The sequence below is a fragment of the Cervus elaphus genome, chromosome 10, assembly GCF_910594005.1.
Source record: "Cervus elaphus chromosome 10, mCerEla1.1, whole genome shotgun sequence".
Classification (NCBI taxonomy): Eukaryota; Metazoa; Chordata; class Mammalia; order Artiodactyla; family Cervidae; genus Cervus; species Cervus elaphus.
This window is the reverse complement of record NC_057824.1, coordinates 18,935,786-18,958,686: the sequence shown is the minus strand read 5'-3', so window position 1 is coordinate 18,958,686 and position 22,901 is coordinate 18,935,786. Positions and strand designations below refer to the sequence as shown.

General features: G+C 48.1%; 1 protein-coding gene across 1 annotated transcript in view; it reads left to right on the top strand.

Moving 5' to 3' along the window:
* Positions 1-1,313: 1,313 nt before the first annotated feature.
* Positions 1,314-22,901, top strand: part of LOC122702145 (ectonucleotide pyrophosphatase/phosphodiesterase family member 7-like) — a 38,184-nt gene continuing 16,596 nt past the window's right edge. The window contains exons 1-2 of the mRNA XM_043915637.1: positions 1,314-1,563; positions 20,366-20,511. Coding sequence (XP_043771572.1) covers positions 1,314-1,563; positions 20,366-20,511 — 396 coding nt within the window. The remainder of the gene's footprint in view (positions 1,564-20,365; positions 20,512-22,901) is intronic.

Genomic DNA, 22,901 nt, shown 5'->3' with positions numbered 1-22,901 from the left:
TGGGATGGAGGGATAGATGCTTAAGCCTGTTCACATCCATTTGTTCCCTTGGGGAATTTTATATTCCTGTGTGCAGCAGACATGTAGCCAAGTATTAAAATGACAGTCACAGCCTCACTTCTGCTGGGTGGACTTGGAGAGGTTCTATAGTCTCTCTGAGCTGCTTATTCGAGTACAAAGTAAAAACTGCCTCATAGATATGTTGTAAAAATTAAATGGAAAGTGGGGAGTATTCAAACAAAAGCTCATATGCAAATGTTCACAGCACCACTATTCACATCAGCCAAAACGTGGAAGCAAGCCAAATGTCCGTCAGCTGGTGAACGGACGTATAAAATGTGGAACATCCATACAATGGAATATTATTCAGCCATAAAATAGAGTGAAGTGCCGACACATGCTGCAGCGCCACGAGACCCTGAAAACATGGTGCTCAGTAAATGAAGCCAGACACAAAAGCCCAGATGCTGTGTGACTCCGCTTATATGAAACGTCCAGAATAAGTAAATCCAAACAGACAGAAAGCAGATCACTGGTTGCTGGGAACCGGGGGGAGGGAGGAATGAGAAGTGACTGCTAACATGCAAGGATGAAAACAGTCTGAAACTAGAGAGTGGTGAATGTGAGTGTACTAAATGTCAGCCCTGTGAATGGACTAAATGTCGCTGAGACTGTCCTCTTTCAAATGGTTAAAATGGTGAATTTTATCTTCTGTGTATTGGACCACAGTGATTTTTTTTTTTAATTCCTATGGGGAATGTTCAACTTAATAACCTTTCTAGAATTTCAAAAAAAATTAAATGGGAGAGAATAGATGATGTATGTATAGTTCCCAGACCTCGTGGGCATGCAATCCACGGTGGCTGTTTTCATAATGAACAGTAATTTGTTCTCCCTATAAAAACAGGCTATATCAAAAAAAAAAACAGGCTATATCGAGTAAAGGAAAGCACCCATCTAATCTGTTCTCCAAATGTTCACAACAGTGGAATCTGTACGAGTTCAAAACATTTGACGTGGTCTGCCTTTTTATATCATGGTAAGATCCACACAACACTGTTTCCACCATTTTAGCGTGCACGGGGCCGTGGCGTGAAGCGCATCAGTGTTGTACAGACACCACCACCACCCGCCCCCAGAACTCTTCCATCATGTCAGAGGTGTGCCATCTCATTCGGCTCCAGGTGTGTTCCGGTCCACAATGGAGCTGGGGCAGAATTATCAACGTGGACTTTGCTCATCCGCAGATAAAAAAGGGAGAAAACAGGAGCAGGCTGTGGCCCCAGTGGTGAGAGCGTGGGAGGCGCTGAGACATGACAGGCCCCCGGGCCCTCATGCTGCTGCTGCCCGTCCTGCTGGGCTGGGCCAGCGGCCACCCCGTCCCCGGGACCAAGAGCTTCCGCAAGCTGCTGCTCATCTCCTTCGACGGGTTCCGCTGGGACTATGACCAGGACGTGGACACCCCCAACATGGACCGCCTGGCCCAGGAGGGCGTCAAAGCCAAGTACCTCACGCCACCCTTCGTGACCATGACCTCCCCATCCCACTTCACCACCATCTCGGGTAAGCTCTGCCCCGCAGCCAGGCCACTGTGCCGGCAGAAGCCTGGTGTCCACCACTCCCTGAAACAGAGAGCTGCTTCTCTGTCACCTCTGGGGAGACTGAGGCAGCCCACGCTTCTTGGAATCATTCCCTGGAAGAAGTGCTAGCTTAGCATGCTCAGGGATGCACAGGGTTGTCTTTAGAACCCACGGCCTGCAGTCAGGATGGGGACCATGGCTGCAGCCTCCAAAGGCATCTCCCCGATGCCCCAGGCCCACCCTACCCTCCACCCTGCCTTTCATATCATGGCCGATGATCTTGTATACAGTAAATCATTAAAAGACTTTTATTGAGAATAATAAAATATTAAAGCCTAAAGTAATCAGTTAGATCAGGTAGCTTGCTTAATGCTGGTGCACTGGAGGGACGTATGATCTTTGAAGAGAAGTTAAACTTTGTCTTTCAAAGACCCAGAAGATCCCCACGGCCTGGCCCCTGACCCGCTCTCATCTCTCTTCCCCTCACAAGCTTCCCTCCAGATCACAAAGGCCCCCTGCACGTGCCTCCAACCAGCCCCCACCTGCCTCGGGGTCTTGCCCAAGCTGGTCCCTCCAGCTCACCTGGAGCACGTGGGTCAATGGGAGAGACAGACATCAGAGAAGTAAACACACTGATAGATGTCATTACAAGTCAGAGAGGCACCAAGATGGAAGAGGACAGCCTCTCTGGGAGAAGACAGCAAGGGCAAATGGACTTGAAATCAGAGAGATAGGGAAGGGCTCTTGGAGGAAGGTGGCAGTTGAGCTGCCAGTGAAAGAGATGTTGGGGGACTTTTCTGGTCGTTCGGTGGCTAAGACTCAGTGCTCCCAAAGCAAAAGGCCTGGCTTCAACCCCTCGTCAGGGAACTAGATCTCACATGCTGCGACTAAGAGTTTGTATGCCGCAATTAAAGATCCCGCATGCTGCAAGGAAGATCAGAGATCCCACGTGCTTCCCTGGTGGCTCAGTGGTAAAAAGTCTGCCGGCCAATGCAGGAGACACGGGTTCAATCCCGGGTCCAGGAAGATCCCCCAGGCCGCTGAGCAACTAAGCCCATGCCCCACAACTACTGAGCCTGTGCTCTAGAGGCAGGGAGCCGCAACTCCTGAGCCCACGTGCTGCAACCACTGAAGCCCGTGCGCCCTGGAGCCCGTGTGCCACCACAATGAGAAGCAGTGAAGACTCAGCACAGCCAAACATAAATAAATAAAAAGAAAGAGACCTCGGGAGTCCAGAGGAAGGACAAGTGTTCCAGGCAGAGGGAACAGCATGTACGAGGTCTCTGTGACAAGAAGGAACGTGATGCACCCGGAATGCCAGCTGCCACTGAGCAAGGAGACTCCGGTCTAACTGAGAGGCAGAGGAGGGGGCAGTCAGGATGCGGAGGGCCCCCCTGTAACTAGACTAACAGCAGCTCCCGTCTCAAATGTGAGCCTGCTGCCAGGCTCTGCACCACAGGCTCTGCTGTGGGTATCTCCAGGACAACACTGCAAAGCAAGTGTTGTCCCCGGTCCACAGTGAGGAAACAACAACTCCACAAGGCTGAGTAACTGCTCAGCCACTTGGTCAGAAAGCGGGAAGGGAGAAGCCAGACAAGGGACCAGGGTGGCCCCAGACACACAGACTGGCTCTGCTCGTTCTGAACTGGGAATCTGCAGACTCCTCTCACAGGGCAGGGAGGGGTGCTAGTAATGTGAACCTCACCCCCCAACACACAGTCAGAAAATCACTTTTGGGGGTCCAAGGGCAGCTCTGGGAACCTCTGACATGATGGGCAAACTGCTGGTGCCTTTTTGCGGGGACTTCCACCCAACTCTCAAAGGGACCCTTGAATCAGAAACTCGAAAAATAAAGCTGAGCAACCACTCAGAGGGAGATTTGCTGAGAGGGATTTTCCCTACATGTAAACTCTTCCAGACGCAAGTCATTTGGGAACTATTAGCACCAGGAAGCAGGAACGAAAGAGCACTTTTCTCGGCTTCCCAGCGGCATTAACTTCATAACACTTAAAAGATCTCCCATGGGCAGATTCTGGGTCCCTGAGCGCTGAGAATACAAGGGGCACAAAATATTGTAAGGCATGCTCACCTTTTACTGATCCCCAGAAGGCTTCTGATGAGATGATACACACGGTGAGAGCAAATTTTTTTAAATTACAAAATCACCCCAACACTACTGCCAGCAGGAAATGGAAACCTTACAGCTTCAATGGAGGGTAATTTAGCAACATCTCATACATTACAAACACACAAACTTTCTTATTTGGTGATTCCACTTGTAGGGCTCTATCCTACCATTACTAATTTGCTTTGTGGAAAATCATACACATACAAAGTTATTCATTACATTAGTTTGCAACAGTGAAAGAAAATAGAAACAACCTATCCATCCAGAGGGGAGTGGCTAAATGAAATACTGGACATGCATAGAATGGCATGCTCTGTCACCTTTAAAAGAAAAACTGAAAGGGGTTTCCCTGGAGGTCCAATGGTTGGGACTCTACACTTCCACTACAAGGGGCGCAGGTTCAATCCCTGGTCAGGGAACTAAAGATCCCACAGGCTGTGCAGCACAGCCAAAAATATTTTTCTTTTTTTTTTAACTAAGAAAAACAGGAAGCTTTTTGTCCCTGGTAGGAAGTTATCTCCAAGATGGATTAAGTGACAAAAGCAAGATGCAAAGAATATGTGTAGCATGCATATTTGTGTGCATATGTGTGTGTATATGTGCATATAGTTGCCTATAGATGCACAGAGAACCTCTAAAGAAATAAACAAGGAACTGGTAACACTGGTTCCTCCAGGAAGGGGACAGAGTGGAAGGGAAACTTTGGATTGTACATTCTGTGTACCTTTTAGATCTTGGACCATGTATATGTATTGCCTATAAAGTACTATAGGTCCATAAAGTGCCTATATACATAAATTCATCCCTTTATAGAAAAAAGTATGTTCTTCTGTCCTTCTTATTTATAACCAACCTGCCATCTATTGAGCTGGTCACTGCCTTAAAACAGGTTTTGAAGCCTCAGCACTATTGGCATTTGGGACCAGATGGCCCTCTGTGGTGGGGACCATCCTATGCAGTGTCAGATGTTGGGCAGATCCCTGGTCTCCACCATCTAGGTGCCAGGAATGTCCCTTCCTCCCGTCGTGACAACCAAGAATGTCTCAGACATTGCCCAACACCCCCTGGGGGACAAATTGGCCCTCAGCTGAAAACCCCTGTCTTAAGTGACTGAACCACAACCTGGCTTACAAAAATGCTCAGCAAGCACCACAATCACCATATCCTTCGAGACTCACAGCAGTGATAAGAAGTCAGAACAGGTGAGATATCCGAGGCCCATGAATGTACAAATCTTTCCTGAGGTCCCGCAGCAGACATTCTGCCGAGGGGCAGAGCAGGACTTGAACTCAGCCCTGGATGGTCCCAGACACTGGACCTCACTCCCTGCCTTTGGTATGCCTACAGCCGTCTGGTGTTCTTCCTTCTAGTTAAGTGGTCATCCCAAACACCTTTGAAAGTCGCACATCCTCGGAGCTCCCAGGCAGCAGGGAGCCGCCCCGACTACGCTGTGTTAACGACACGGAGGCCCCGCGGGCCCAGCAAAAGCACCAGCATTTGTCTTCGTGAGCTGGGCTCAAGCCGACCTCTGTCTGACTCCAGTGTGGAAAAGCATCATCCGTAATAGAGAAAATAACGGATAAAAATTGGTGCTGCCAGCACCCGAAGACCTCTTCAGATTCCAGGGGGTAGGCCTGACACAAACTATGATGAAAGGGGCTCTCTGGGCCCAGCGACTAATTAACTGGACTTCTTATGAACACCTCAGGGCCAGTTAACTCAGGAGAGGGGTGAGGAGACGACGCTGCTGTCCTGCTGCTCAGCTCAGCTGCACCAGGGGCTGCTCTCACAGGGGCTCCACGGAGCCCAAGGAGGCAAGCAACCACTCCTCCAAGCTTCCCAGACAGAGGCCAAGAGGTTAGGGGCCAGGCGGTCCCAGGCAGGGAGCACGCGGCAGGGAGAGGCCGTGGCCCAGGCATAAGACGTAGCTGACTTGGCTGGTGAGGTCAGAACTCTGAGTAGCAGGGCCTCCTCGTGCCTGGGGGCTGTCAGATGTGCGGTATCTGGGCCCTCATCCCAGACCTAGGATCCCTCGTCAGTTGTCCTGATGCTGGTGAAGAAAGTCTTCGAGAGTTTGTTAGGACTCTGTTCATCCTTTCAACCGACAAATACCGTTGGAGCATCCCTGTGGAGCCGGGCAGTGTAGATGGTGGCCAGCTTCCCACTAATGGGTCTCCAGGGTCTGGCCATCTTTGTAGGGCTTGACACACAGCCTCAGGCTCCCGCCCGCTCTGCTCCCAAACCCCACACATCTTTTGGGAGGTTTCGCTTCCTTCTCACTGCCACTCCACCAGGGTCAAGGACAAGGAGACCCTTCCTTGGTGATCTTTCTGCCTCTGGGCTTCCTTTCTCAGGGAATCAGACGGGAGAGATTTGTTCTTACTCCCGTGTGTCCCCCCCCAAACCTTTCTCTACACCCCAACTCCTCTGTGGCTCCCATAAGAGGCTTAGTATGTGAAACCCCAAAGCCAAAGGCAGTCTCTGATTTCTCCACTTTCTCCCATGGGGTCCTTTCCTCGGGACATGGAAACAGAAATGCTGACTGCTTGAATGAAGGAAAGACTAAAGGAGAGAAGTTGTTGTTTTTTTTTTTTTTTTTTTTTAATATTTATTTGACTGCGTCGGGTCTCAGTTGAAGCACATAGAATCTTTGATTCTCATTGAGGCATGCAGGATGTTTTGTGGCAGCATGCGAACTCTTGGATACAGCATGTGGGACCTAGTTCCCTAACCAGGGATTGAACTCAGGCCCCCTGATCTGGGTGCATGGAGCCTTAGCCACTGGACCACCAGGAAAGTCCCAGGAGAGAGTATTTTAAAAATAAAGCTATTAATTTAAAATATCCCACCTCATCATCATTCCACATCAGAAAATCTTTGCATCCTTACAAAGGGTGTGTTTTTCCTCCAAGTATTTGCCCCCAGTACCGCCTGCCAAGTGGGACTTCTGGGCAGGATGGAGGCTCCTAAGACCTGGGTAACATTCTCCCTCCAGTCCCGCAGGGCCGGGCACTGGGCAGGGCTGCATGTTGATCAAGCTGTTTCCCTCATTCAAAGGGCTATTACTTCCTCCAAGGGTAGTTTTCTTCTTCCCATCTGGCTCTACCCTGCTCCTCTCATCACCCCCACCTCCTTGAACACACACACACACACACACCCAGCAGTCTTGGCCACAGCACCTGACCGTTCCTTTAAATGGAATGCCGCATTCGTTTTCTGTGGCTGCACAACAGCCACACAAACTCAGCAGCTTAGGACAACACCCATTTATTTTCTCTCAGATCCCATGGTCAGGACTCTGAGCATGGTTGACTTTAGTCCTCTGCTCAGGGTCTCACAAGGCTGCAGTCAAGATGCCAGCTGGGGTGGTCTCATCTGAGGCTCAGGGTCCTCTCCCAGGGTTATGCAATTGTTAGAAGACTTCCTTTCCCCGCAGCTGCAGAACCCGGGCAGCTTGCTTCTTCAAGACCGGCAGGAGAGGATCTCCTCCGGAGTCTCTGCTAAGAGCACACCTGCTGAGGTCAGGTCCAGCAAGGATAATTACCTCTGGATTAACTCAGAGTCAACTGGTTAGGGCCCTTAGTTACCTCTGCAAAATCCCTTCAACTTTTCCATGTCCACTGGTTAGAAGCTAGGTGCAGGTCCCACCCATGTGCAAGGGAAGGGAATTCTAACAAGCGTGTATATCTGGGGCATCAATCCTGAGACCGTCTTAATCCTGCCTATCATGATTACGTCGTGGATGGGGCTCAAACAGCCAGAGGGGGAGCATCGGTCTTTGTGGAAAGGTGACAGGTAATAGGGGATGGTGCCCCAGCGTGGCCCCAGAAAACCCCAGAATCAAGGCCCAACCCCTAAGGCCAAAGAGCACACTGACTGACCGCGGAGGCTGGACTTCCCCACATCACAGTCTCCACATCCATAGGAGACCCTCTCTGTTGCTTAGATAAAGGTGGTGATGATGATTCTGAAGGAGGAAGACTGCTAATTTGTAAATACTTTTACTAATCTCCTAGGGCTGCCATAACAAAGCACCACCAAACCATGTGGCTTAAAACAACAGAAATTCATTGTCTCATGGCTCTAGAGGCCAGAAGTTTGAAATCAAGGAGTCAGTAGAACAATAAAGCTATGGGTTTTTTTCCAGTAGTCATGTACATATATGAGTTGGACCATAAAGAAGGCTGAGAGCCAAAGAATTGATACTTTCGAACTGTGGTGCTGGACAAGACTCTTGAGAGTCCCTTGGTCTGCTAGGAGATCAAACCAGTCAATCCTAAAGGGAATCAACCCTGAATATTCATTGGAAGGACTGATGCTGAGCTGAAGCTCCAATATTTTGGCCACCTGATGCAAAGAGCCAACTCGCTAGGAATGACCCTGATGCTGGGAAAGGTTGAAGGCAAAAAAAGAAGGGGACGGTAGAGGATGAGGTGGTTAGATATAACATCACCAACTCAATGAACATGAATCTGAGCAAACCAGGTGATAGTGAAGAGCAGGCATGCTGCAGCCCACAGGGTCACAAAGAGTTGGACACAATTTACAACCGAACAACAAACAAGAGCGATACTTTCTCTGAAAGCGGTAGGAATCCTTTGTTTTCTCCAAGCTTCTCAGGGTTTGCCAGTGATCTTTGGCATTCCTTGACATGTAGGTACATCCCTCCAGCCCTTCGTCCAGCCCAGGGAGTTCTTCCTATGTCTCTGTCTTCACGTGGCTGTCTTATTAGGACACCAGTCACTTGGATTAGGGGTCCACCCTACTCTCTAATGACCTCACCTCTGCAATGACCCTGTTTCCAAATAAGGTCACATTCTGAAGCTCTGGGGGTTAGGACTCCAAAATATCTTTTTTGAGGAGCACAGTCCAAACCCATATTCCCAAGATTGACTCTCCCTGGACCGGTTTGCTTCTTCAGAACCAACTTCTGTGGCCAGGGGGATGGAATGATGCTAATCACGTGCTCACACCCAGGTCAGGGTGGGGAATGGCAAGCTTGACACAAACCATGTCACCCATGGGGGACTGATGGGTCCCCAGTGGAAAGTCAGGGACTGTCATCAGAGGGAGAAGCAACAGAAGAAGGACTGGCATGAACCTCAGGGATCTACCACCCAGCCTGGGCCCCATGGTGTGGGGATGTGGGGTTGCAGTCAGTGACCCAAGACCGAGTCCCAAGAAATCCCAACTCCGTCCATGGGTCGGTCCACAGGGCAGGAGTGCCCAGTGGATTCAGTGACCACACCTCCCAGCTCTGTCCCTCTGTGTCCCTGAACTCTGCCATAGTTTCCCTCAGACCTTGCTGAAATGAAAAGCCGTTCTCTGGGGGCAAGAAGCTCATTCCGCTAGTTTAAATCACACAATTCCCTCTCTCTCTCCAGAAGCCTGTACTTACTGCTCCATCACTGGTAATGACAATGAACATTTTCTGCAATCTCAGTTTTTATTGCAAAGTGATTGAGGACCAGCAAGATTAAGTTATGCTGCTGAAACTAAGGAAATCCCGCCAAGCAAATAGTGGGTGGATAGGAAGTCTTATGGCAGCATGTATTTCCTCTCCCAAGGAACTGACTGAAAATAAGAAGCTATCACCACCACATTTCAGATGAAAGCCACAATACTGTAATCTGACCATTTTAGATCTAGTCAAATGGACATGGCCCGGGGGCGAAAGAAGATGCTCTATAATGAGGTGAAAGTGAGAAAGTGGAAGTGTTAGTCTCTCAGTCATGTACGACTCTTTGCAACCCCGTAAACATTAACCCGCCAGACAACTCTGTCCATGGAATTCTCCAGGAAAGAATACTGGGGTGGGCAGCCATTCCCTTCTCCAGGGGATCTTCCTGACCCAAGGATCAAACCCAGGTCACCTGCATTGCAGGCAGATTTTTTACTGTCTGAACCACCAGGAATGAAGGTCTAAAATAAAGCAAGTGAGGTCCTCACAGTTCCATATTTCCTCTTTTCTTGAAAGGACACTCAACAGCATTCCCAGGGACCTCTGGCAGCCAGAATAAAAAGTCTCTCTCAGTTTCAGAACCACCAAGGCAACCCCAAAACTGGAGCAACCACTTATGGCTGTGTCGACTCTGTGCTGCACAATTTTGAGGGGGTTGTTTTCATTAACATTATATGGGTGGAGCCCCCTGGAGGCGTGCAGGACACCGCTTGCACAAATGAGCAATCACATTCTATCCCAAAATCAACCTATGAGTAAATATTCCTCACTGATACTGCAGTCAATCGTGACTCCACCTCTCCTTTATGAGACAAAGCAAAAAAGTGTGGCCAAAGGCACTTGGATGATTTCTTTTTTTTTTTTTTTTTGGTGTGCCAAGTCTTTGCTGAGACTTGTAGTTCTCTGCCCAGGGATCGAACCCAGGTCCTCTGCATTGGTAGTGCAGAATCTTAACCACTGGATCACCAGTAAAGTCCCCACTTGGATGATCTTTAAGACTTGATCAGGGTTTCTCATAGTCCTGCTATTGATATCTGAGGCCAGATCACTGTCTTGGGGGGTGGCCTGTCCTGTGCATTGTAGAGGCTTTAGCAGCATCCCTGGCCTCTACTCACTAGATTCCAGCAGCATCCCTCTCCTAGTTGTGCCTGATGTTTCTTAGGAGGTAAAACAACCCCCCTAATTGAGAACCTGTGAACTAGAAGTATAATATGCAAATCACATGTAAATCAGAGACCCAAAGGTCATATACATGATACTCTAGCCAATGGACAAAAAAGACTGAATGAGAGAGGTAGGAGAGGTAGGGAAAGAGAAACGAAATCAAATTCCTGCTGCCGGTAACAACACAAGCCCAGCAGATGTTGTTGGAAACCCAGTCAGATGATGCCATAAACCTTCATCAGCTCCCATCCTGCTCCCTCGGAAATAACCCTCTGACGAAAACGTCCTGAAAGCCAGCAAAACCCACAAACATGAAGAAGCAAAGCAAAGAAAACCACAGACTGAGATAGAAAAGGTGTCCCTCCAACACCAGCCATTTCCATAAGAGGATGAAAATGGATTCATGGGGAAAAAACTAAAGATAAAGGGTGGCTGGGAAAACAAGGCATTTCCTAACTTTTCATTGTGGAAATTTCCAACTTGCAGAAAAAGTAGAGAGAATTTCACAATGAAGCTCTGTGTACCCGGCACCGAGCTGCAAAAATGTGTCCACATTTCACCTCACCTGGCCTCCACTGTCCCCACCCAAGGCCCTTTCTTTCCTCCTTCCTTCTTTCCTTCCTTGAATCTTTTACAGCAAGTTTCAGACATCATGCCACAGCATGCATAACACATTGGCGTGCCATTCTATCCTAAGCATTTGGTTTATATCTACAAAACTTTCACTTCATATTTAACAGATTTGACATGAATAAACTAGAATCCTTGCAGGTAAAGAAGAGACCTAATTGTCACTGTACAGTTTATCCTACTAGAGCTTCTCAAATTCAAACGTGTATATGAATCATCTAGGCTTCCTAGGTGGCTCAGGGGTAAAGAACACGCCTGCCAATTCAGGAGACACAGTTTCGATCCCTGGGTCAGGAAGATCCCCTGGAGAAGTAAATGGCAACCCACTCCAGTATTCTTGCCTGGGAAATCCCATAGACAGAGGAGCCTGGCGGGCTACAGCCCCTGGGTTCGCAAAGAGTCAGACATGACTTAGCAACTACACAACAAGCTCCCAGGTGCTGCCAGTGCCGCAGATCCATGCATCACCCAGAGGAAGGATTAACCCAAAACACCAGAGCAGTGAAGCAAAAAATCATGACTGCTCGGGATCCCAAGGCCTTGAGTGAGAGAAGAAGCTGGGACCACTTGAGACTGAGGACTCAGGTGTATTGGTTTCCTGCAGCTGCTGCAACAAAGTACTGTAAACTGGGTGGCTTAAAGCAACAGAAAATCTGAAGGCCAGAAGTCCAAACTCAGGGTGCCAATGGGCCAGGCCCTCTCCAGAGGCTCTAAGGGAGAAGGCTTCCTTGCCTCTTCCACTTCTAATAGCTGTCTGCATTCCTGGGTGTGTGGCCACATCACTCCAATCTCTGCCTCTGCGGTCACATTGCCTCCTCCTTTTCTTTTCTTTTTTTTTTTTTTTTTTGCCTCCTCCTTTTCTATCTGTGCCTTTTCTGCCTCTCATAAGGACACTTGCTTTTGCATTTAGAGCCTATGCATATTGTTTTTGTTGTTCAGTCACTAAGTCCTGCCCAACTCTTTTCAACACCATGGACTGTACCTTGCAGTCTTCCCTGTCCTTCGCTATCTCCTAGAGTTTGCTCAAACTCAAGTCCATTGAATCAGTGATGCCCTCCAACCATCTCATCCTCTGTCATCTCCTTCTCCTCCTGCCCTCAATCTTTCCCAGCATCAGGGTCTTTTCCAATGAGTTGGCTCTTCCCATCAGGTGGCCAAAGTATTGTAGCTTCAGCATCAGTCCTTTCAATGAATATTCAGGGTTGATTTCCTTTAGAATTGGCTAGTTTGAGCTCTTTGCTGTCCAAGGGACTCTCAAGAGTCTTCTCCAGCACCACAATTTGAAAGCATCAACTTTTCGGTGCTCAGCCTTCTTTATAGTCCAACTCTCCCATCCATACGTGACTACTGGAAAAACCACAGCTTTGACTATATAGACCTTTATTGACAAAGTAATATCTCTGCTTTTTAATATGCTGTCTAGGTTTGTCATAGCTTCCCTTTCAAGGAGCAAGCATCTTTTTAATTTTGTGGCTGCAGTTCACCATCTGCAGTGATTTTGGAGCCCAAGAAAAGAAAATCCGCCACTGTTTCCACTTTTTACCTATTTGCCATGAAGTGATGGGACCAGATGCCATGATCTCAGTTTTGTTTTTTTTGTTTGTTTGTTTTTTGTTTTTTTTTTTTTTTTAGATCTCAGTTTTTTTAATCTCCTCATCTCAAAATCCTGAACTGAATTACATCTGTAGAAACTCTGTTCCCAAATGAGGCAACACTCATAGGTTCTGACGGAGAAGGCAATGGCACCCCACTTCAGTAGTCTTGCCTGGAAAATCCCATGGACGGAGGAGCCTGGTAGGCTGCAGTCCATGGGGTCGCTAAGGGTCGGACACGACTGAGCAACTTCACTTTCACTTTTCACTTTCATGCATTTGAGGAGGAAATGGCAACCAACTCCAGTGTTCTTGCCTGTAGAATCCCAGGGACTGGGGAGCCTGGTGGGCTGCCGTCTATGGGGTCGCACAGAGTTGGACACGACTGAAGTGACTTAGCAGCAGCAGCATAGGTTCTAAGAATGAGAATATGGACATATCCTTGAGGAGGGGTGGAGGGCACCATTCAGGCCACTCCACCAGTAAGAAGGGAAAATTAATTGAGAAAAAATGCAGAACAGAGGACAGATCCCGTTTCTGTGACAGTGGCCAGTAAGACAGGTCAAGGGTAGAATTGGGTGCTAACAGGGTTCCCAGATGAAACGCAAGTGCAGCTGTCCGCTTCCAGCTTCTTGGAGAGAGGATGTTTCTGTTTCTGACAGAGGATTAAAGGAAGAGGTGGGGAGTAAGAAAGCTGTTCTCCGCTGGCCTAGTTCCTGAGGAATCGTGCATCTGCCTTCAGGCCACTCTCAAGCCCTGTTCAGGGACAGAATGATTTATTGACGGTCATAATTAAAAAGCAACGCCAAAAAAAGAAGCAGTCAGCACCTTTCATCTGCAGTGTCACATGAGAAAGAGCAGTTTACTAAAATGGACGCTAGGGTCTTACTTCCCTGTCCAGAAAAGGGCTGCCATTGTGGGGTGCCTTGCTGGGGTCAAGCCTCATGACTGCAGCAGGAGTGATGAGGTTTTAAGTTTCGAATGGTACACTGAGCTACCCGTTCTCATCCCCAGCACTTTTATTACAGGTCCAGTGGATCATCCATGTGGCACTCTGGGTTTGTAGACTTGGGGAGAATGTGGTTTGGAGCCCCACTGAGGGCTGTTTATCCACCAGTGTCTTGGCTGTAGGTCTGACTGAGCTTGTCTGCTCCAGACTGGAGCACTGGGTTGATTTAAGGTGGTTGGTTGACTTCATTTAAAGGCTGTTCTTCCTCATTGATTTCATATCAGCTGGTTAAGAAGACCTTTCTTCTTTGGTTTTTCTTCTTCTTTTTGGGAATGTGAACTTAACGAAACACTGGACCCCACGAATTGGGAGGAAAATGAAGATATGTTTATAGCTTAATATGGTAGGTTGGTTCAAAGGAATTACTGACTGATACACAGTAGGTCCTTAAAGTGAAAGTTGCTCAGTCGTGTCCGACTCTATGCAACCCAGTGGATTATACAGTCCATGGAATTCTCCAGGCCAGAATACTGCAGTGGGTAGCCTTTCCCTTTTCCAAGGGATCTTCCCAACCCAGGGATTGAACCCAGGTCTCCCACATTGCAGGCGGATTCTTTACCAGCTGAGCCACAAGGGAAGCCCAAGAATACTGGAGTGGGTAGCCTATCCCCTCTCCAGGGGATCTTCCCTATCCAGGAATCAAACCAGGGTCTCCTGTATTGCAGGCAGATTCTTTACCAACTGAGCTATCCAGGGAAGCCCAGTAGGTCCTTAAAATATTGTTAAATAAATGAATGCACGACAAAGTGTATCTATGCCCATATAATCTATTAGCAGATAGTTACTATTGCACCTGAAAAGTTGTGGTAGGAATTGAGCAAATGTTTGGGGGCATGCATGTATGATGAATCCCTTCAGTTGTGTCCAATTCTTTGCAACTGTAGCCTGCCAGTCTCCTCTGCCCAGGGCATTCTCCAGGCAAGAACACTGGAGTGGGTTGCCATGCCCTCCTCCAGGGGATTTTCCTGACCCAGGGATTGAACCCACATCTCTTATGTCTCCTGCAATGGCAGGAGGGTTCTTCACCACTAGCGCCACCTGGGAAGCCCCTTGGGGGCAGGGGGATGCTCTTATTGAATATATTAAGTTATGCGTTTTACTTTAATTCCACTAAAGGTTTATTTTATAGGCTTATTTAGTGATTTTAACTATTCTTTATAGGCTTATTTTCATCCCACTACAGTAATTTTTTTTCCCAAATTGAGTTTGGACTAAATCAAGGTCTGCTTTCTACTTGTTCAGTTAGTGCTGGCCGTCTACTATTGGGGCAGAGGGTGGGAGGGAATTTGTTCGATTAAATAGAACAAACATTTGTTGAATGCCTACTATGGGCAAAGGTCTACACTTTGTGCCAGGGAGACACCAAAATAAATGAGGCACAGCCCTATTCTCAACCACATCAGGAAGTAACAGCTGTAAGAAACAGAAATCCATTCACACCAGCACAAGGAAAAGGACCACAAGGCAAGGCTCTTCAGAGGCAAACTCACGATCATGGGAACCAAATGCGAGGCAACTGGGGAATAGAAGCTGCAGTTACAGAGACCAAACTTCCTCCTCTGGCTCTCGGAAGCCCTGTGGTCTCTCTTATCTGCCCCGTGGGCTTTCTTGTCTCTGCTTCCCTCACTCATGACCACTTTTCTCTTTTCACTCCTAGTTCATTGTGGGAGACAGCAGAGCCTACCACCAGCTGATTAGTTATTGTGTCTTTTGGTTCAAATTTTAAGAAAGAGAGAATTGGGTTTCTGGCCAACCAACTGAACAAAGGGAGACTTGGGACAAACATGGCATACCTAGACATGTCTGTTAGCAGGGCCTATTAGTAGAGGAATTCCAAGGGAAAAAAAAAAAAAAAATAGCTGTGAGTATTAAAAGCACCCAGAATACATTCTATTTTTAACTCTCTCCCGCCCCCTAGAGTATAAATACCATGAGACAGTCTACCACAGTACTTAGTTCAAAATATCTGAGAAGGGGAGAAAAGAAGGGATAGAACTCAACTCTGGTTTCCTAAACCATATTTGAGAAATAAATACACATCAGTCCCTGAGAACCAGGGGAAGGAGTTGAATCTAGCTGGGTTTGCTCCCAGACCTGAAACGCTCAGCTGGGTGAATTACATGCACCTTGCCATAACTGATACAGTGTGGGAGTCTGCATTGTACCCTAATTAAAGTGTAATTAGCAAGCAGCAGGAATCCCATTCACTAGAAGAGCTCATCCTACTTCCTGTTTCACTTGCATAATTACCCTCCTCTCCAGATACTGAAATGACAGCGATGACAGACTCTCGGAATGATGGAGCCTGGAAGGCCCTTGGAAACCATTAACCCCACTGGTTCTACAGACAGGAAAAGTGAGGTCCGGAGAGAGATCAAGGGCTTACAAACCCAGCCATCCGCCCCACACACACACTCCGCCTGTGCAGCATCATGTGAAACCAGCAGGCTCTGGAAGTCTAGGCACAGATAACTGTGTTTATTGCCTTCACGCAGTATTCCCAGCCAGGTCCTCCCAATTGTCTCCAGAGAGTGTATTGCATGCTCAGTCACTCCATCATATCCAACTCTACGGCCCCATGGACTATAGCCCACCAGACTCCTCTGCCCATGGGAGTCTCCAGGCAAGAATACTGGAGCAGGTTGCCATTTCCTACTCCAGGGGATCTTCCCAATCCAGGGATCAAACCTGTGTCTCTTGCATCTCCTGCATTGTCAGGCGGATTCTTTACAACTGCGACACCTGGGAAGCCCCAGAGTATAATGCAGAGAAAATGCAATTCAAGTAAAACCGTGCTGGCTGCTCCCAGCAGTGGCATGTTTCCTAGCTTCCCCTCTCCTCTGTCTCGTTTTGCTCCCGTTCCAGAATTGGCCTTTGACAAGGATAAAGAGGTCTGAACAGCAAGAAGGAGGAACTGACAGGGCAATGGAAACCTCTGCTGGGTGATGAGTGGTCCCCGGCCACTGGCTGGGTTGCCTTTAAGTGTCAGGGTGGGAATAACCCAAACACCACGGAGCCGATTCCTTTTGTACAATTACTGGAATGAGCCGTGCCACAGAATGGAAGGGTCATGCTCCCCAAGCTCATTTTAGGGTAGTTGTTTGAAACTCAGGTAATATTATTTTGAGGGAGAAATGGATGCTGTGATTGGTTAGCCTACTTAACTTATGTTATAACTGACTTCTGGGTCCCAGGGCATGGAAGCCAGAATGTGTAGGATGCAGGAGGAGAAAGCTTCTGTGCCTGCAGTGTGTGTGTGCATGCTAAGTCGCTTTAGTCGTGTCTGACTCTCCGACTCTATGGACTCTAGCCCACCAGGTTCCTCTGTCCATGGGATTTTCCAGGCAAGAATACTGCAGTGGATTGCTATGCTCTCCTCCAGGGGAGGACCCAGGGATCCTCTCCTCCAGGATTCCTGACCCAGGGATCAACCCGCATCACTTGCATCTCCTGCACTGGCTTCCTCCAATCCCTCCTCCCATGTCCTCCTAGTGGCTCTGGACACCCCCACCCCCACATTTCCCCAGACACCAGAGTGATCCAGAGTCTGAGGGCTCCCTGGTCCCTTAGGGAAGAGGGTGTGGGACTACAGTCAACCCAGATTTTGGAGCAAGGGGCAGTCTGCTGGAACTAATCCACATGCCTGTGTGAAGGACTAACAGTCCCTGAACCAGTGGTTCCGACATATCAGTGTGCACTCAAACCACCCAGAGAAGTTGTTAAAATGCAGACTCCTGGCCCCCACCCACAGCTCTATATTCAGCAAGGATTAGAATGGGGACCCGGGAATCTGTGTTTATAACAAGCAACTCAGTTGATTCGAATGTTGATGGTAGTCAATACCATGGAGAAACACTAGAATGGGTGAAATGGTAGGCATTTGTAATTCCACGTGATTTGCTCTTTCCTTGGTGAAGAGAGTCACATAGAACAGGATTCAGGATATTATAGGTTTCTTTAAAAAATAAAGGCAAAAGAGAGCTCCCTGGCTGTCTATGTCTGTGCTTCCATGTCGTCTGCTGCGATGACATGGCTCAGTCATCAGGAAGCTGTAACAAGAAGGCTCCTGATAGATTTCAGAAGCCTTCTGTTATTTATTTGTGAGGCTCCAAAGATTCTTGCCCATGAAACCTCTACCTGCTTCTAACAGAGTACTCTCACTCACAGTATTCACAGGCTGCAAAGCTCAACATTGTCAGGCAATAGGGAAATGCATTTCAGAACCACAGTGAGTTACTCACACCTGCTATGCTGGACATAATCAAAAAGAGGAAAATAGCAAGTGTTGAACATTGCTAACGGGAAGGTAAAACGATGCAGCCACTGTGGAAAACAGCTTGGTGGTTCCTCAAAAAGTTAAACATAGAGTTACCGTATGACCCAGCAATTGTACTCCTAGGTATTTACCCAAGAGAATTGAGAGCAAGGACTCAAACAGAGACTTGTACATGATGTTCATAGCAGCATTATTCACAGCAGCCAGAAAGTAGAAACAACCCGAATGTGTACCAACTGACAGATGGATGAATAAACAAATTCTGGTCTATCCAGACAATGAAATATTATGTAGCCATTAAAAGGAATGGAGTATACATCCATGCTACAACAGGGATGAAGCCAGGAAACATGAAGCTCAGCGAAAGAAGCGAGACACAAAACACCACATACTGAATGAGTCCACTTCTATGAAATGTCCAGAATAAATAAATCCATAGAGGTAGAAAGCAGATTAGGGGCCACCAGGAGGTGTGGAGTGGAGCGCTGCAGAGTGACTGCTAATAGGCAGGGTCCCTTTCTGGGGTGATGAAAATGTACTCGAACTAGAAAGAGGTCCTGGTTGCACAACATCGTGAATGCACTAAAAGCTGCAGAATTGTTCACTTTAAAATGTTAATGGTTAGTTTCATGTCACTGCTGCCAATGCTAAGTCATTTCAGTTGTGTCAGATTCTTTGCAATCCCATGGACTGTAACCTACCAGGCTCCTCTGTCCATGGGATTCTTCAGGCAAGGATACTGGAGTGGGTTGCCATGTCCTTCTCCAGGGGATCTTCCCGACCTAGGAAGAATTGCACCCCGGGATCAAATTCATGCGTCTTACATCTCCTGTATTGGCAGGTGGCTTCTTCATCACTCGTGTTTTATGTGAATTTACCTGGAGGTAGGGGGAGCAGGGAGTTGTAATTAAACCTCGTAGGTTCCACCCCCAGCTCTGCCACATGACCTTGAACAAACTCTGTGCCTCCATTCCCAGCAAAGAGGGAAAGCTCTAATCAGGGATATAATAGTTCGCACCTTGCAGGGCTATTGGGAGCTTCACATGAGCTAATGTTCCTGAAGTACTCTGAAAAAGTGTGTTGGTATATGGCATGACGGTGAACATGTGCCGTGATTCCTTCACACAGACCCTACCCTTGTTACACATGCAAACCAAGGCTTGTTCACGTGCACACAGCAAGTTCAGAAGCCAAGTCAGGAGGGGAACCCCGCTCTCATGGATTCAAAGTCCACGCTCTTCACCTGTCAACTGTCTGACCTTATCCCTGACCAGGAATCTTGACACCTCCAGGCCCGAGTCCCTAGCAGCAGCACAACTTATTTCTGGTGACCCCACGCCTGGCTGGCTGTCAGGCCTGCCTGCAAGGCAGAAACGATAAAGCCACAACTGGTTTTGCTTCTTCCCCATAGAAAGCCTTGGCCTTGGCCACCCTAGGGTGACTTTACCCACCAGCAGTCTGGCAGTGACTCTGACCCAACAGAGAGCATTTCCCTTCTCTGTGCCCATGACCACAAGTCCCAGTCACAGACTGTCCTTCTTACTGTGGACATGGCAGGAATCATTGCTGTCTTATGATCAGCAGGGTTACCCAGAGGCTTCATCGTCCCAGTAGGAGAGGGGCATGGACCCTCAGCTCTCCCCTTGAAACTTTCAACCCCCCTTTAGACTGGCCCTCATGTGCAGTCCCCTTTTCCGCAGTACAAAGTAACATCACAGGGTTTTTTTTTCCCATATCTGGTTCAGTCCCTATGTTTTCAACAACAACCTAGCTTACTCACATTCCTCAGTACCTGCCTTCCTCCCTTAAACAGAGAGAAGTAAGTCTGCCTCCATCTGCTGACAAGTCTAGAAACCCTTCCTGGGATTTCCCTGGCAGTTCAGTGGTTAAGACTCTGTGCTTCCAATGCAGGGGGCATGGGTCCAATTCCTGGTCAGGAAACTAAGATCCCATGTGCCATGTGGCAAAAAAAAAAAAAAAAATTTTTTTTAAACAAACCAAAAAAATCAAATCCTTCCTGATTCCCTTGGTTCCCTCAAACAGCCAAGCCTGTGGGAATCCTGGGAGAAACCCTGGGATGTTTGCATGGATTCAAGCCCACTGGAGATTTCGTATAAAATCAGGTCATCACAAGCCAATGAGGAAAACCATCCCACAGGAAGTGTCCCAATCCCAGACTCTTAGCTTCTGGACACAGAATAACCCGAGGAACTTGGCCTTCCTGTGCCCTGCTTCCCGCCTCCCTCATCAGCTTCCACAGCCAACACCAGCTTCCCCCAGGACTGTGAGGTATGTTCCAGGAAGCAGATCCAATCTGGCAGGTCTGAGATATAATGACCCTTCCTTTGTGGCTGCCAACATTTGCACTCCAGAGAAACAAGTCTGAAGCCCACAGGGTCAGCCCTTGAATTAAGTAGGCCAACCAGAAGGATGTTGGGAAGAGCCATCTTAAGAACACGTGGACACCCCTGGCAGCAGCATTCACAGAACTTACCAATACTTTCCCTCCTTTATTCACTCCCAAGGTCGCTGGATCGAAGATCACGGAGTCATTCACAACATGATGTTCAACACAGAGACACTCTCGAAGTACTCCTTCAAGACCACACAGAACAAGACTGAGTGGTGGGACAATGGCGTTCTCCCCCTCTGGATCACAGCCCAGAGACAGGTATCGCCAGAAACCCTGGGCTGACTTCCTGGGACGTCACCTCTCATTCCTAGGCATGTTGGGGGTGGGAGTGGGGGTAGAAACTGCGTGGTCTTGAGCAAGGGTCTTAATCTCTCTAAGCACCTGTTTCCCTAAATGTGGCACAGGCATTGTGATAATGTGCTCATTTAATGGAGTTGGTGTAAGGATTAAATGCAATGTGTACTTTATGCATATCTCAGCAAGTTTTAGCTATTATGGATGGATAAGTCCCCATGAGGGCAGAGTTGGCATGATCTCGACTGTAGCTCCAGGGTTCATAGGGTCTGGACCCAGCCGCTCTTTAATAAATATCTCCTCTCTTGCCTCTGGCTTAGGCATGAAAGTCCTTAGGAGCGAAGCTGACCACTCAATTCATGAAAAACTCTAAGGAGAACATTCCCTTGAAAGTATTACTATCCCAGCACCCGTTCACTATTGCTCCGAAAAGGCAGAAATCAGTTGCACATTGAACTCCAAGCCCCATGCCTATTGCCAGCTTTGTGTTTCTCTGTGAGCTTCCAAAGTCATCACTCCAGAACAGATCCTCCTCCTCTTCCCCCAAGACATCAGCCTTGGCTCCAAGCTTCCCTGGGTCCTGACCCTTCCTCCCTGTGCTCCCAGCCCACACTGTGCACTCTACACGGCCAAGGGCTGTGACTGCAGCAGCTCAGAACACAGGCTGTGGACTCTGACTCCCAGAGCAGGATCCAGCCAGCCCCACCCTTCTCCCGCTGCCTCACCTCGGGCAATGACCTCTGCTCTCTGCTTCATTTGCTCCCACCCTTAGAATGAAGGTTGTCCGAGTTCATGCTTCACAGACTCATTGGGAGGACTAACTGTAATAACCCACGTGAGTTGCTTAGCGCTCACTGCTCGAAATGTATGAATGGAAGCTGAGGCATTTTAGCAGGACTTCAGCTGGTCACTAGAGCTTTAGGCCAAAACTATCGAATAGAACATTCAGTGATGATGGACATGTTCTATTCCGCATGGTCCAACACGGAAGCCACGAGCCACAGGTGGTAATTGAGCCCTTGAAATGTGGCGAGTGAGACTGAGGGACTGAATGTTTTGTTGTGTTTCATTTTCATTAGTTTCAATTTAAATCTAGATACTACACAGGAGGGACTCCCATACGGGACAACACAGCTCTAGAAGAACCACAGAAGGCTGGCCATAACGCTTCTCTACCTCAGGTTCATTTTCTCCCCCTAATTGTTGTGCTCTAGCTTCCTTCCCCAATCTGTCACATTTTTAAATTTTGAGGAATAGACCACGCAAATAAACTGTGTCCTTCCAATAAAAATAACATCCGTAATAGTCATTATGTGCCGGGGGCTGATTTAAGAGCTTTACGTATATTAATTTATCACAACCCTGAGGTAATGGCAAGCCATTCCAGTGTTCTTGCCCGGAGAATTCCAGGGACAGCAGAGCCTGGTGGGCTGCCGTCTATGGGGTCACATAGAGTCGGACATGACTGAAGTGATTTAGCAGCAGCAGAGGTAGTGCTAAGGTTATGCCCCTTTAACAGATGAGTAAACCGAAGCACCAAGTGACACCATAACTTCTCAAAGTCACAAAACTAGTGAGAGGCAGGGCTGGGATTGGAACTCACTCTGGGTTCAGCAACTCTTTAACTCTCACCATGACATAATATTTCTTCTGTGGCCAAAGCATTTAGTCATGGACTTCAGAGTGATTCTTGTATCTGCCTGACTGTTAAGAATGTCTGTATAGCCCTGATTAATTCACTATTCAAAACCCAGAGCCTCTCTTGCTACAGAATTTGTTCACCGGCATGAGGCTTCTGGTGGCATTCTCCCTTCCTGGCACTTTCTTATGCATGGTTCTTGTCTTCTTGTCATTTATTTGCAGGACTTTTTTCCTCCTGCTCAATTCATAATCAGAGTGCTTTTCCTCTTTGCTGAATTATAAGTGGCTGTGCAAAATGAGGATCTGGTCCAGGGCCAGGCAGCTGACAACACACCACTTGCTTGGCAAGCAAATGTCAAGTTGGTATATCGCATCCTGCCCAGGAAGGCCATTCAGCCAACTCCCTGAGGAGCTGGCACAAAATCTCCTGTAATCAGAGCAAACCTGTGGTCCCAGGTCAGCACCCCCTCCCCAAAACAGGGTGACAAATGCCAAATGCCATTGGGTGGGCACATTTGCATTGCCAGGCAGGGTTGCAGGAGGGCAGCCCACCCTGTATCCATCACTGGGAAAATCCATCCCTCTTCTGAGTCTCTTCCAGGCAGGCTCTGTGGATACTGATGCATTAACCTTTAATAGGACTAAAATGTTTTTCTTCAGTGATACTAACACTGCCAGAGTCCACCAAGATTCATGAGAATCAGCGTCTCTTG